Genomic DNA, 14,839 nt, shown 5'->3' with positions numbered 1-14,839 from the left:
ATTTCAAAATGAGAAATTCAGTTTCTAATCTTTCCTTATATACAAAATGGTACTACAAAGGGCAAAAATTGTAGGGGAAGGCAGATATCAGAACACGTATAAGTGAGGAGTTAGGGTGCAAGTACTGAGATGAAGAGCTTGGCTCCACAGAGGGATTTACGGCGGGCCAATTAAAATCAGTTAGCCAACAGATGATTGAAGAAGACACGTATGTATACCGTGTGAAAAAAACTGAAGCTTCCTGAAGGAGTGTAAGAAACTAAATCAAACTTGACGAGTTGGCACGGTATGTGACGGTATTTCAGTGATTACAAAATCGAGCCGAATTTACAGAGAACTTGGCACTATGAGCACACTTATCAATATGACGTTGCGTCCCCTCTGTCCTGGATCCACACAGTGACTCGGCTGGGAAGGGTGTCATAAAGCCGTTGTATCCTGAGGCAAACTGGTCCACAGCTACTGTAATTGATCCTTAATATCCTCAACTGTGGCACTGGGGCAGAGTTGACGTCCGAGCTGGTCCCACACATGTCCTGTCTGGGACAGATATGGCGATCTTTGTGACCACTGAAGTATCTGAAAATCGTACAGGTATTTCAAGGAGACAACGTGCCATGTGGAGACTACAACTGTTCTGTTGAAAAATGGCGTCAGTGTACTGCCACATGAGAGTTAACACCTGAGGCCGATGGATGTATGTGACGGGCGGTTTTCCCGTTAGAATTCCCTCAGCCACAGACAGCCTACCTATCAGTGGTAGTACAGATCCGTGACTCATCGCTAAATACACTGCGTCGTCATTCATCAGCAATCCTTGCTTCTTAGTTACGGCACAACTCCAAACGCCGCCATTTTGTTGTGGTATTAACAGAAAGTTGCCCTGTAGCTGTAGCAGTACCAGTCTCTTGGTAAAGTACCATCGCGGGTGTAGGAACGTCGTTAGTGCCTTTGGTGCAGATGGGAGCTCCAGGCTTGGCTCGGCGTAAGTTCCGACTGATGGGCCGAGGGACACGGCCGGCATCTGGTTCGGAGCTGAGCGAAGAGCTGAACTGCAACTGCTTGCTGGAACTCCAGCCACGACTCGAGTAAGCAGCAGGTGAAGGAGTACCTGCGTGCGCTTGGTGGACATGTGACCCGTGGATGCAATTTAGTTCCCTCGATAGCAGTGCCGTCGTTGTACGAAAGATGAGACTGCCCCTGGTGACGTCTCCTAGCATTTAGCTTTTCAAGTTCTCAACAGATAGTCTGTAGACAATACCTTGTCCACAACATATGATATACTAGTAAGGTGCGTAAACAATCTCCGAGGAAGGGTGCCTGCGCGACAAGGCAGGTTTCCTGCAGGGCACACACGTTGAGCTGTAAGCCGATATGGTCACAGACGACGAGATACTTTAATCCTCAACCTTGCACCTAGAACCCGGTACCACTTGAGCTTAGGGGCAACAAAAATTTGATTTTTCAATATTTCGTGTAGTTATAGATCGAATTTAAAAATTAAAAATGCTGTAAATAACCTACTCATTTAGAGGTATAATGTCATATTAAAAGTTTTAACGCAATAAGACAAGTATTACACTTAGAAAAATCTGTGTTTATCCACATGCACCACAACTGGCAGCACACAGATGCTGGACTTCATTCATCCAATATTTGAGAAAGAGAGCACTTAGCGACTTTACACAAACTATACACATAATTTCAAGCCCCTACAGAACTTTTTTTAGCTGACGCCCCCTTGCACAATTATGAGAGGCAAAAAGTTTATCGCTTACTATTTTTCCGCTGTTCCTGTAGCCAAACTTCAACATCAAGTATGACGTTTTAATTTTCTACTTCTTTACTGCTAAATCTATTTGCAATATAGTTTTCAGAGGAGGAATGGTCAGTAATCAGGTATATGACAGAAACAAACCTTTCGAAGCAAAAATGTCTAGTAAACATGGAGTCTAAAACGCATACCTTTAGAATTATGAGCACTTAATCTTATATGCTGTGAAACAAATCCTTTCTACTGTAAGCTCTTTGCTTTCCATATTTTGAGAGAAAGTAGTATGGACTAAAACAGAAGTAATTGTCTAGTAAACATTAAAATTGCTACACCGAGAAGAAAAGCAGATGATAAACGGGTATTCATTGGGCAAATATACTATACTAGAACTGACATGTGATTACATTTTCACGCAATTTGGGTGCATGGATCCTGAGGAATCAGTACCCAAAAAAACCACCTCTGCCCGTAATAACGGCATTGATACGCATGGGCATTGATTCAAACAGAGCTTGGATGGCGTGTACAGGTACAGCTGCCCATGCAGCCTCAACACGATACCGCAGTTCATCAAGAGTATTGACGGGCGCATTGTGACTAGCCAGTTGCTCGGCCACCATTGACCAGACGTTTTCAATTGGTGAGAGATCTGGATATTGTGCTGGCCAGGGCAGCAGTCGAACATTTTCTGTATCCAGAAAGGCCCGTACAGGACCTGCAACTTGCGGTCGTGCAATGCAGGAATGTAAGGTTTCGCAGGGATCGAATGAAGGGTAGACCCACGGGTCGTAACACATCTGAAATGTAACGTCCACTGTTCAAAGTGCCGTCAATGTGAATAAGAGGTGACCGAAACGTGTAACTGATGGCACCCCATACCATCACGCCGGGTGATACGCCAGTATGGCGATAAAGAATACGCTCTTCCAATGTGCGTTCACCGCGATGTCGCCAAACACGCATGCGACCATCATGATGCTATAAACAGAACTTGGATTCATCCGAAAAAATAACGTTTTGCCATTCGTGCACCCAGGTTCGTCGTTGAGTACACCATCGCAGGCGCTCTTGTCTGTGATGCAGCGTCAAGGGTAACCGCAGCCATGGTCTCCATACTGCTGCAAACTTCGTCGAACTGTTCGTGCAGATGGTTGTTGTCTTGCAAACGTCCCCATCTGTTGACTCAGGGATCGAGACGTGGCTGCACGATCCGTTACAGCCATGCGGATAAGATGCTTGTCATCCCGACTGCTAGTGATACGAGGCCGTTGGGATCCAGCACGGCGTTCCGTATTACCCTCCGGAACCCACCAATTCCATATTCTGCTAACAGTCATGGATCTCGACCAACGCGAGCAGCAGTGTCGCGATACGATAAACCACAATTACGATAGGCTACAATCCGACCTTTATCAAATTCGGAAACATTATGGTACGCATTTTTCCTCCTTACACGAGGCATCACAACAACGTTTCACCAGGAAACGCTGGTCAACTGCTGTTTGTGTATGAGAAATTGGTTGCAAACTTTCCTCATGTCAGCACGTTGTAGGTGTCTCCACCGGCGCCAACCTTGTGTGAATTCTCTGAAAAGCTAATCATTTGCATATCACAGCATCTACTTCCTGTCGGTTAAATTTTGCGTCTGTAGCACGTCATCTTAGTGGTGTAGCAGTGTTAATGGCCAGTAGTGTAAATTATTTTTTTTAAGTAGCCAGATGTTTGAAGCTGTTGCACACATTGGAGGTATGTCTTTAGAACACAGTCTTTAGAATTCACATACACTTTACTTCGATTACAGTGAACAAAGTAAATGAAATATTCTGCCCATATTGTGACCGGGTTCTTAACAGGTGGCGACGCATCTGGTCGTGCACTCCACCAACCGGTTTGTGGGCTTTTGAGTGTAATCTGTAGTCGTTAATTGTCACACTTTTTACTATTACAGGACGAGAATCCATTTCTGCATGGAGAGCGGCTGCCTGTGGCTGCGAAAAAGGGGAACAACGTCCTTTACTGATCACCTGCACCGCAGGCTGGAATAGCATGCGGTCCATAGCAGATCCGCGCTACTCTCCCACGCCAGTCGGATCTCAGAGCTGGCAGGGCCGCGTCAGGGGGCGAGTTGCGCGGCTCTGAGGCCGAGCGACCGCCCAGAGGCGACTCTTCTCACACCGACAAATCTTACATGAGTCACACTGTACGCTCAACCACTGCTATTTTTATCCGGAATTGAATACGTACATTCCTAGGCGGACACGTAAAAGCTGCGTGCTCAGACACGTAAAAACAGTACCCTTCTCACATTCATACTCTAACTTCATTCAGCGCCAAAACCTAGGCCTTTCAAGACTCCAAGACTCCAGTATGGCCGGGGTCCAACATGAAAGCTGCTGATCCATCAGTAACACAACAAACAAACCTTTTGCCAACGATACATATCTGCAACATAATGAACTCCCCGATTACTATATTTTATCAGTCGTTCATCCATTATGACAGTGTTGAATTATCAGTCATTTTCAGTGACATAAGAGCTAGTGAACCGTCACATATCAACTGGAATCCCTACAGAATCGTTATATTTATCTGGAAAGATGTTATTGCCACCTGTAGCTTTTTCTTAACAGTATAAGGAAAAGACAGATTGCTACTTACCGTAAAGATGACACGTTAAGTTGCAGACAGGCAGAGTTAAAAGACACTTACACATTAACTTTAGGCCTCAGCATTAGTCAGAAAAAGAAAGAGAAACACGCACACATTCATTCACACAAGCAAGCACATGTCAGCCACACACGACCACCATCTCTGGCAGCTCGGACCAGAAGGTGTCATCTTTACAGTACTTAGCAATCTATCATTTCCTTACGTTGCTGATATTCCAGCCTGGAGTTCTCATAGTTTGTAGCTGTTTTAACTTACATATACACACAACGACTCAGCAGTTTGGCCTGTTATCACATAAACTTCACATAATCATGTATTAGAAATTTCATAAAGTATGTACCTAAGAAAGAAAAAGCACAGGCCAACGTATTCATTCCAAAAAAAGAAATAAGTGTAGTGAGTGTTACAAAAGTTAACATTAATAATTTCTTCAAATATTTAGTCCTTTAATGTCCCTTTCCATTTATTTATCAGTTTTCCTTTATCTAGTTCCTGCCTATTCGGTTCCTGATTACCAAAGACGTAAAATATTTCTACATAAGGCTACAAGACCACACAGTACTACATCCATTACAGTACCCAGTGCTTAGATCTATGCAAATTGATATAATGGACAAAGACAAGAGGAATTTAGACGTCACTATCAGTTACAACCAAAGCGAAAGGTTTATTCTCTAGGTTTATTGTAGAGAGAAAAATAGATGTTGACACACGAGCATACTTCACATCAGCAACAATAATTATTGCTGCACCTACAGGAATTAAGGTATTCAGATGATGAGCCACATTATATGGAACTAAATTAAAGTTTAATCCACCATTATTATGAGATCTAGGGTTCATTTTCCTATTCACAATGTCACAGTGTGTAAATGTTGGTGAATTTATTTCAGTTAGGACAAACTTCAGGAAACATTTCTGTAGGCAGAAACAGGAGACAATACCCTGATCTCTTCCTACACAGAAATCAAAGGCTGTTGTACAGGAAGGACTTCCTGAAATACCGTTGATGTGAGATGAAGAAAGGCAGAAAACCGCTAAATTATCCATCCAGTATAACAACCAGTGTAATGGTCAACTAACTAACTCCACCTGGCATACATTACTGAAGGCAGTGCCACCATGGATCGCTGTACTCGAATGTTTCGAGCTATCTTTCTCTTCCCCCACCCGTCTAAACCCATCGCAAATGTACACCACAATAGCAACACTGTGCGACTACAAAATATATTATACTTGTTGTAAACTATCGTCATAACACATCTACATCTACATTTATACTCCGCAAGCCACCCAACGGTGTGTGGCCGAGGGCACTTTACGTGACACTGTCATTACCTCCCTTTCCTGTTCCAGTCGCGTATGGTTCGCGGGAAGAACGACTGTCTGAAAGCCTCCGTGCGCGCTCGAATCTCTCTAATTTTACATTCGTGATCTCCTCGGGAGGTATAAGTAGGGGGAAGCAATATATTCGATACTTCATCCAGAAACGCACCCTCTCGAAACCTGGATAGCAAGCTACACCGCGATACAGAGCGCCTCTCTTGCAGAGTCTGCCACTTGAGTTTGCTAAACATCTCCGTAACGCTATCACGCTTACAAAATAACCCTGTGACGAAACGCGCCGCTCTTCTTTGGATCTTCTCTATCTCCTCCGTCAACCCGATCTGGTACGGATCCCACACCGATGAGCAATACTCAAGTATAGGTCGAACGAGTGTTTTGTAAGCCACCTCCTTTGTTGATGGACTACATTTTCTAAGGTCTCTCCCAATGAATCTCAACCTGGTACCCGTTTCCCAACAATTAATTTTATATGATCATTCCACTTCATATAGTTCCGCACGCATACTCCCAGATATTTTACGGAAGTAACTGCTACCAGTGTTTGTTCCGCTATCATATAATCATACAATAAAGGATCCTTCTTTCTATGTATTCGCAATACATTACATTTGTCTATGTTAAGGGTCAGTTGCCACTCCCTGCACTAAGTGTCTATCCGCTGCAGATCTTCCTGCATTTCGCTGCAATTTTCTAATGCTGCAACTTCTCTGTATACTACAGCATCACCCCCGAAAAGCCGCATGGAACTTCGACACCTATGTACTGACATAAACTATAAATCATACCTGCGATAAAAATTGCTCAAGTGGCTCTGAGCACTATAGGACTTAACATCTGAGGTCCTCAGGCCCCTAGAACTGAAAACTGCTTAAACCTAACTAACCTAAGGACATCACACACATCCATGCCCGAGGCAGGATTCGAACCTGCGACCGTAGTGGTCGCGCGGTTCTAGCCTGAAGCGCCTAGAACCGCTCGGCCACAGCGGCCGGCACCTGCGATAAATCTGCAACTATTCTGTCAACTGTCTTTCCACTGTCTGACAGAACGGTGATTATAGTAACACGTTACCGAATTTCAGGAAACTCCTAAACGAGTTTGTGCCTTGTCGGTGCGGTATGGTTAGAGGATTTTATGTGGAAAGCAATGTGCAACTTTAAGTGAACTTGAAAAAGAACACATTTACAGAGACATTTCACTTTTACTTTCATTTTTGTGTAGCTACAATGACGTGACAAGAGTCTTGGGTTACCTCTTAACACCGTGCTCGCACCTCCTTTATGGCGTCGTGCAGCAACTAGATGGTCAACAAGTCGTTGGAAGTCCTACGAAGAGATATTGAGCCATGCTGTCTCTATAGCCGTACGTAACTACGAAAGTGTTACAGTGAAGGATGTTGTGCACGAATTGGCCTCTCGATCATGCGACATAAATACTCGATGGGATTGATGGCGAGCGATCTGGCGGAGAAATCACTCGATCGAATTGTCCAGAATGTTCTCCAAACAAGTTGCGAACAATTGTGGTTGGGTGACATGACATCGTTGCTTGGGCACATGAAGACCATGAATGATCTAGAAGCAGCCGAATACAACCAGTCAATAATCGGTTAAGTTGCACCAGAGGAGCCAGTCGATTCCACGTAAACATGTACCATAGTATTAAGGAGCCACCACCAGCTTTCACAGCGCATTCTTGACAACTTGGGTCCATAGCTTCGTGGGGTATGCGCCACACTCCGACGCTGTCATCAGCTCTTATCAACTGAAATCGGGATTCATCTGACCAATCCACGGTTTTCCAGTCGTCTGTGGTCCAACTGATATGGTCCCGAGCCTAGGAGTGGCGCTGTAGGTGACGTCATACTGTCAGCAAAAGAAATCGCGTCGGTCGTCTGCTGCCGTAGCACATTAACGCCATATTTCACCGCACTGTCCGACGGATACGTTCGTCGGACGTCCCACATTGATTTATGCGGTTATTTCGCGCAGTGTTTATTGTCTCTTCACAGCGACAACACTACGCAAACGCTCTGCAGTTGAGTGAAGGCCGTCGGCCACTGCTTTGTCGGTGTTGACGTTACGAATATCGGAATATTGAATTCCTTAACGATTTCCGAAATGCAATGACCCATGCGTCTAGTTCCATCTACCATTTCGCGACCTAGTCTGTTAATTCCCGTCGTGTACCGATAATCACATCGGAAACCTTTTCACATGAATCACCTAAGTTACAAATGACAGCTTCGCCAAAGCACCATCATTTATACCAGGGGTCTCCAAACTACGGCCCGCGGGCCGAAACTGGCCCGCGAGGGCCGGCAAACCGGGCCGCGTCAGCTGGCCGGACATCCCCGGTATCCGGCCCGCCAAATATTTGAGGTGGTACCTATTAGAGATGGGGGATCCGCTCCTGAACTAATTCATAGAGTTGAATCTTTCAAAGGAGTGAACAATCAGTGATTCAGAAAAAAAGAACGGTAGCTCCAAACGTTTCCCACAGCAGAGAGTGAGAGAGAGAGAGAGAGAGAGAGAGAGAGAGAGTCGAAGCAGACCAGTGGGGCCTCTGCTGGTCAGAGCACAGTGCACGCCACACAACACGGCCAGCGCCGGCCTCTGCCCTGCTTCTGCCTTGGCTGCGTGCATTGTGCAGTGCCCCATTGGATTTTGTGTTTCACACATGCCATGCCCTCTCTGTGCTTCCTCTGCCGCGTGCAGTGTCTGGCGCACCTGAACTCCGTCGGCGATCGTTTCAGTCGCACGTCCTGCCCTCTGGGCAGTTGATGCGAGCAACAGGACAGAGAGCCTCCTAGCGGAGAACATAAGAACTACTTGCAACAACCTGCTCGCAAGAGAGCGGACGATTTGTCTCCGAGCGGGTGAGTGGTGGCCGTTCACCGCTCCCCCCACCCACGGAACTCGCCCGCTCAACGCTCATCCCGCCGTTCTCGACTCTAGCCAGAGCGTTGAGCAAAGCAACTCAGGTGTCACTCTGGTCTCTGCGGTCTTAGCTCACGCAGTAATACAGCTCGCGTCTCGACCTGCTCGACTCAGCGCCTCTGCATCGGAGTTCGTCTCTACTGGATATTGTTCTTCGTAGTAATACCGCTATGTATATTACATTATTATCTTATGTATACATCATTTGTTTTTATTTTATTTTTATTTGTTTAAATTGATCAGATTAGGTTCTTGACGGATCCACTTACTATAGGATTTTTTATTATGGTCACTCGAATTTACACTTTAATTATGAGCGAACCGATAAACGTATAGCAAAAGTGATACACCAATATTTTCCTTGTTTTATTCTGCGGAAGGCTATATGCAGCACTTTGGTCTTACAGTCAAATTCATATATTTTTTTCTTATTTTCGTACAGATTTTGCGATTTTAGGCGTCTTCGGAAGGGAATGTTCACTTTAAAAATATATGGCTTGCGATGTATTTGTACGAGGTTAATGAAATTTTAATACATTATAGCCAAAGATATTGTTAATGTAAATCTCAAGTTACAACATTTTCCGATCACCCAAAAAACCACGATAGTGCAAAATAAATCAATAATCAAAAACTTTGTCATATCGTGGAAATTTCAATAAACAATACAAAATTCTTACTTATTATCTGTGTTGCTTCAAAATAGGATCAAATAAGATCAAAATACAGGTATAGTACTGGAATAAACCAAGTTTAAAGGGCAATGTGCCTTCCATTTATTTTCTGTTGTGAATGAGTGGTGAGTCATGAAAAAGAGCTAGTTCATTTCAGGGAGTGAACAGTTCTGATCCGATCCCTGAAAAGAAAAGTTTTGCCCATCTCTAGTACCTATTCCGCCAACAATTGAGTTTCGAGGCCTATCGCGACCAATACACCGCGACATTGTCGGAGCTCTATCTTCACAAAGCGGAAGGTCATGGTTAAACTTGTGGCTATCCAAATAATACACATTGGTTTGTTGCATGACGCCACCACGAAATATTGACATCCCCACTGCTCTTTAAAAATTCTACATTCACTGTCTACCTTTCGTTTCTTTTCCATTTTTTGTACAGAACTCCACAAAAGACTGTAACCTGAAAATAAAATTGTGCTATATAATGCTAATAAAACTAGGGAGTAGTCTGCCTAAACAAACTGCAATGAATTTATTTTAAGGTACTTTAATTACTAAATTAAATACTCACAATTACACTGTAGTTCCACTAAAAAATACAGTGAAAAAATACTCAAGTCGTGCTATACGTGTTTCGATTTTCAGATTTTCCTTGTCTCTTCGAATTCAACCTTTGAATTGTCCCACACTTCGTCGTCTCACCTACTAGTACAGAGCATAAAACACTAAAAAACTCGTGAGACACTCGCAACATAGACACAATCACGCAACAGAACTACCAAATACTCGTATATGCTCTGGCTCTGTTACTTGCTACAAAACTACATAACTAAACTTATTGCTGCGCCGCTTGAAATAACAATGCGTTGACATACAGTACCTCTGTTACGTCTTGCAGTAATAGTGTTGCTAACAATGATTTTGAGATTTCGTTAACTTCGCAGGACGCTTTCGTGAAGAACGTGCAGTGACATACCTTTTTGTTCGTGAAATTCGCCAGAATAAAATACGGCAGAATTTCGGTCAGGTACGTCCACCAATCAAAATTATGTAATTAAATAAAAATCTTAGTTCGTTTCAGTACTAGGTATTCCCACAACCTTAAATTTTTGCGATTTCATCTTTCCTTTAGCCTTACATTACGGTGATCATGGAGTTCTAGGCTGCTTTAATTTCACTAGGTAGATCTTGGCCCTTATGACTTCGTGGAGGAGTCAATGTGGCCCGCGTACTAAAAAGTTTGGAGACCCCTGATTTATACCATCTGCACGCGGTACTACCGCCCTCTGTACATGTGCATAGCGCTATCCAAAGACTTTTGTCACCTAACTTTTTGTTACTCACTCATAGAGAGTAATATTGTGCTCAAAATTCTGTACACATCACACTGGTCAAACAATTTATCTGTTATCGTCGAAGATAATGTTGCTTGAGAGATCTACGTTGTAATGATCAGAGTAAGTATCAAGCAGTTCATTTGCAGTTCCTTTCACTGCCTTTACGTCATACACTGAGGGTATCTTGTCACTGGACACAGGAATGTATTCGTTGTACGTTGAAATAAGTTCCCTCTCTGGCTCTGGAAAAGTGTACTATGCTGCATCAGTTCACAGAGTCAGATTTTCCAGCAAACAAATTAAAATAATCCTCGCTTTCTCTCCGCATTCGAAGGTCGGTTGCCAATGTAGCTGGCTGCCATGTGGAGGACCGAGGCTCGAGTCGTGGTACTGTCAGGGATATATGTGTAAGTCATGGAATTCTTTTAGATAAGCTAAATCATTATGGTTTGAGGAGGGCAGTGCACAAATGGTTTAACCCATACTTAACTGGAAAATGCAGAAAGTTGAAGTAATGGTTCATGTTAAAACAAAAGATGATTTCTCAAACTGGGGTGCTATCAAGTACACGGTCCCACAGGGTTCGGTCTTAGGTCCTTCACTGATCTTGATATACATTAATGACTTACCATTCCGCACTGATAAAGATCCAAAGTTAGCTCTTTTTGCTGATGATACAAGTATACTAATAACATCCAAAAACCAAGAACTAAGTGGTGTAATTGTAAATGATGTTTTTCACAAAATTATTAAGTGGTTCTCAGCAAACGGACTCTCTTTAAATTTTGATAAAACACAGTATATACAGTTCCACACAGTAAATGGCACAAGTCCAGTAATAAATATAGACTTTGAACAGAAGTCTGTAGCTAAGGTAGAATTTTCAAAATTTTTAGGTGTGTCCACTGATGAGAGGCTAAACTGGAAGCAACACATTGATGTTGTGCTGAAACGTCTGAGTTCAGCTACGTATGCTATTAGGGTTATTGCAAAGTTTGGTGATAATCTCAGTAAATTAGCTTACTATGCCTACTTTCATTCACTGCTTTCGTATGGCATCATATTCTTGGGTAATTCATCGTTGAGTAGAAAAGTATTCATTATATATGACGGTAGTATCTGTTCCTGAAAGAACAGTTACCGTGGATGACCTTGCAGCTTTGCTAGAAATGAAATGATAATTAAATAGACACGCTAGCTGCAAGGTCATCCACGGTAACTGTTCTTTCAGGAACAGATACTACCGTCATATATAGTTAAAATATGGCTTCCCGGCCATTGACCTTCTTGTGTGCGAACGTACACGCTATGCCCGAACTCGTACGGGACTTGGTAGATTAATCTGCCACGAGTAATGAGTATGATGAGCAATGGCAACATATATAAACAACCAGATGGGCTAGCAATGGGATCATGTATATCTGGTACAATAGCTGACGTATACATAAATCACTTATAACAAAAATTATTTAACAGCCGAGAACCTTGCCAAAAGAAAATTGCATTTTATAGGAGATATGTAGATGACACTACCGTTAGTGAAAGGGGATGCCTAAGACATCAGACATTCTAAATTACTTCAGTAATCTACATGAGAAAATTGAATTTACAGTGGAACATGAGCAAAATAAAAGCATCAACTTTCTGGACCTAAATATTATAAGACGCAACAACACATGCACATTCAAAATTCATAGGAAAAACACAATGACTGACACCACAATCCCTGCAACTGCATGTCACCCAAATTCCATAAACAGGCAGCATACAGGTCAATGCCAAATAGGGCAATTCAAATACCACTGAACCAAGAAAACATGCAACAAGAAATAAACACAGTGAAGAAGATTGCAGTTGCCAATTGGTACTATGCTTCCATGGTTGACACAATTCTAGACAAAGTGAAGAAAGGCCTAGGTACAAACTGCACCACAGAAGAAAACGAGAAAAACAAACGTATACCTAGTATCCCATACATTGGCATTGTATTCAGAAGATTGCAAATATTTTAAAAAATCATGAAGTAAAAATTGGGTGTCTGACCTTTAATAAACCACAACAAAAACTAATTCACTATATAAAGTGTAAGCATGATCCATGCTCAGACTCTGGAATATACAAGGTCACATGCCACGAATGCTCCATGTTCTACCTAGGACAAACTGTCCGAAATTTCAACACCAGGTACACAGAGCAGATGAAAGGCTACACACACACATCAGCCATAGTAACACATGTGCACAATACAGGACACCCATTTGGAAAAATGGAGCAAAATGTGAAAGTACTCCACTGACTAAATAAAGGACATAAAATGGATTTACTAGAAGAACTGGAGATATATTCACACTACAGAAAATATGAAGATAAAATATTAAATGAAAACTTGAAATCGAATCAGTGAATTCTTCAGATGTTTCGATAGTATACTTAAATAAAAATAGTAACACACAGAAATAAGCACAATTGTAAAACTGACATCAGTAAATTATGATCCAAATTGGTAAGGTAAATAACCTCTGTTCAAAAACATATATTCTGTGGAAGACCTATAATGTCATCTCTGTTGATTTCTTGTAAGAACACCTGTGTCACTGTTTTGTTTGTGAAAAATGTTTTCGATGTTTAGAAGTGCACAAGTTGTGTGTGATGTTTAGTGTGTGTGATACTCTGCACAAATGGACCATAAGGAAACTTAGTCAACAAAATGAAGCAGAATCTCACACATCGACAACATCACATAGGAATGACATAACAAACACAAAAAACGCACTTGAAAACGGGAATCATTTTCCAAAACGCGTCGTGCGAAAAAAAAAAAAAGAAAATCGTGACTTGTTTCAGATGAGTTACTCATAAACAAACCTATTTTTTTTCACAGACACAGGCTTTCAGAATAATTTATAATGGATCAATTCAGAGAATAAGATACTAGTTAACACAAGTCCATGAGTTATCTGCTGAATCATTATCGACGCTATAGCATCAGGAGACCTCACGAAAGGATTCCAAACATTCACTCAGTTCAAGGTATCGAGGTTATAACAATATTTTGTCATGGTGATGTAAAGTGTCATTTAGCGGAATTGGTAAATGGAGAAGACGCAGGTAAGCAACGAGCTAAGTGGAAGCAGATTTTGTACCTTTAAGTCATTTAAGGCTCCTGGAATATTAACAGTATTCAGGTGAGCACACGACTGTGCTCATAATTTGACGGAAATTGGTTGGGCAGTATATATTAGGTATTATGATTAACAAACAGAAAAAATCTTAAATTATTATAAACTATTTGGAAGTGGGTTCCTCTCCGATTTGCTCTCTAAATGGTCAAACTGTGATTGCTTTTCTATTTTCTTTTCGCCTATGTTGTAGTAAGAACTACGAGATAGGAAAATACAATTTCCCTGAAAAAATTTCAAGCGAAAAATATTTATAAAAAGAAATTTTCATTCTACAGTGGAAGATGCACTGATATGAAACTTCCTTTCACGTGTATGTACTCTACCAGGAGAGGTTCCGAGTTCGAGTCTCGGTCCAGCAGGCAGTTTTAATCTGCCAGGAAGTTTCAAAAATATTTGTTTACTAGACATATTCCATAGAATCTCATTTTGTATCCTGCCTGGAAGGCGGCACGTGGGTCTGCTCCTGTAAACTGAAGGGTAGGCGTAATGTAGAAAGCGAGTAGAAGCAGGTGAGATAAAAATATCGGTACTACTTTTAACGTAAAAGTACATTTAATAGAGAATATTAGTAAATGACATATACGCAACTTCTGGTAAATATGAGCCCGTAGGTGCGAAGCCAGATGTATCAAATCTAACACAGGCAAACCCTCTAGTGGCTCGCCCACTATGTAATAGGAATAATGTTGAAACTTCCTGGCAGATTAAAACTGTGTGCCAGACCGAGACTCGAACTCAAGACCTTTGCCTTTCGCGGGCAAGTGCTCTAGCAACGCACGCCCCGTCCTCACAGCTTTACTTCTGCCAGTACCTCGTCTCCTACCTTCCAAACTCTACAGAAGCTCTCCTGCGAACCTTACAGAGAGAGCACTTGCCCGCGAAAGGCAAAGGTCCCGAGTTCGAGTCTCGGTCCG

The 14,839-nt window shown here is 42.3% G+C and overlaps 1 protein-coding gene across 1 annotated transcript in view; it reads left to right on the top strand.

Annotated features, from left to right (window-relative positions):
- The window catches only part of LOC126416364 (uncharacterized), a 90,065-nt gene extending 85,171 nt beyond the window's left edge, over positions 1 to 4,894 (top strand). Inside the window, exon 7 of the mRNA XM_050084043.1 lies at positions 3,723 to 4,894. Coding sequence (XP_049940000.1) covers positions 3,723 to 3,794 — 72 coding nt within the window. The 3' untranslated portion in view covers positions 3,795 to 4,894. The remainder of the gene's footprint in view (positions 1 to 3,722) is intronic.
- Positions 4,895 to 14,839: the final 9,945 nt, after the last annotated feature.

Source organism: Schistocerca serialis, chromosome 8 (genome assembly GCF_023864345.2).
Source record: "Schistocerca serialis cubense isolate TAMUIC-IGC-003099 chromosome 8, iqSchSeri2.2, whole genome shotgun sequence".
NCBI lineage: Eukaryota > Metazoa > Arthropoda > Insecta > Orthoptera > Acrididae > Schistocerca > Schistocerca serialis.
The sequence above is the reverse complement of the archived record's forward strand: the minus strand, read 5'-3'. Positions and strand labels throughout refer to the sequence as shown.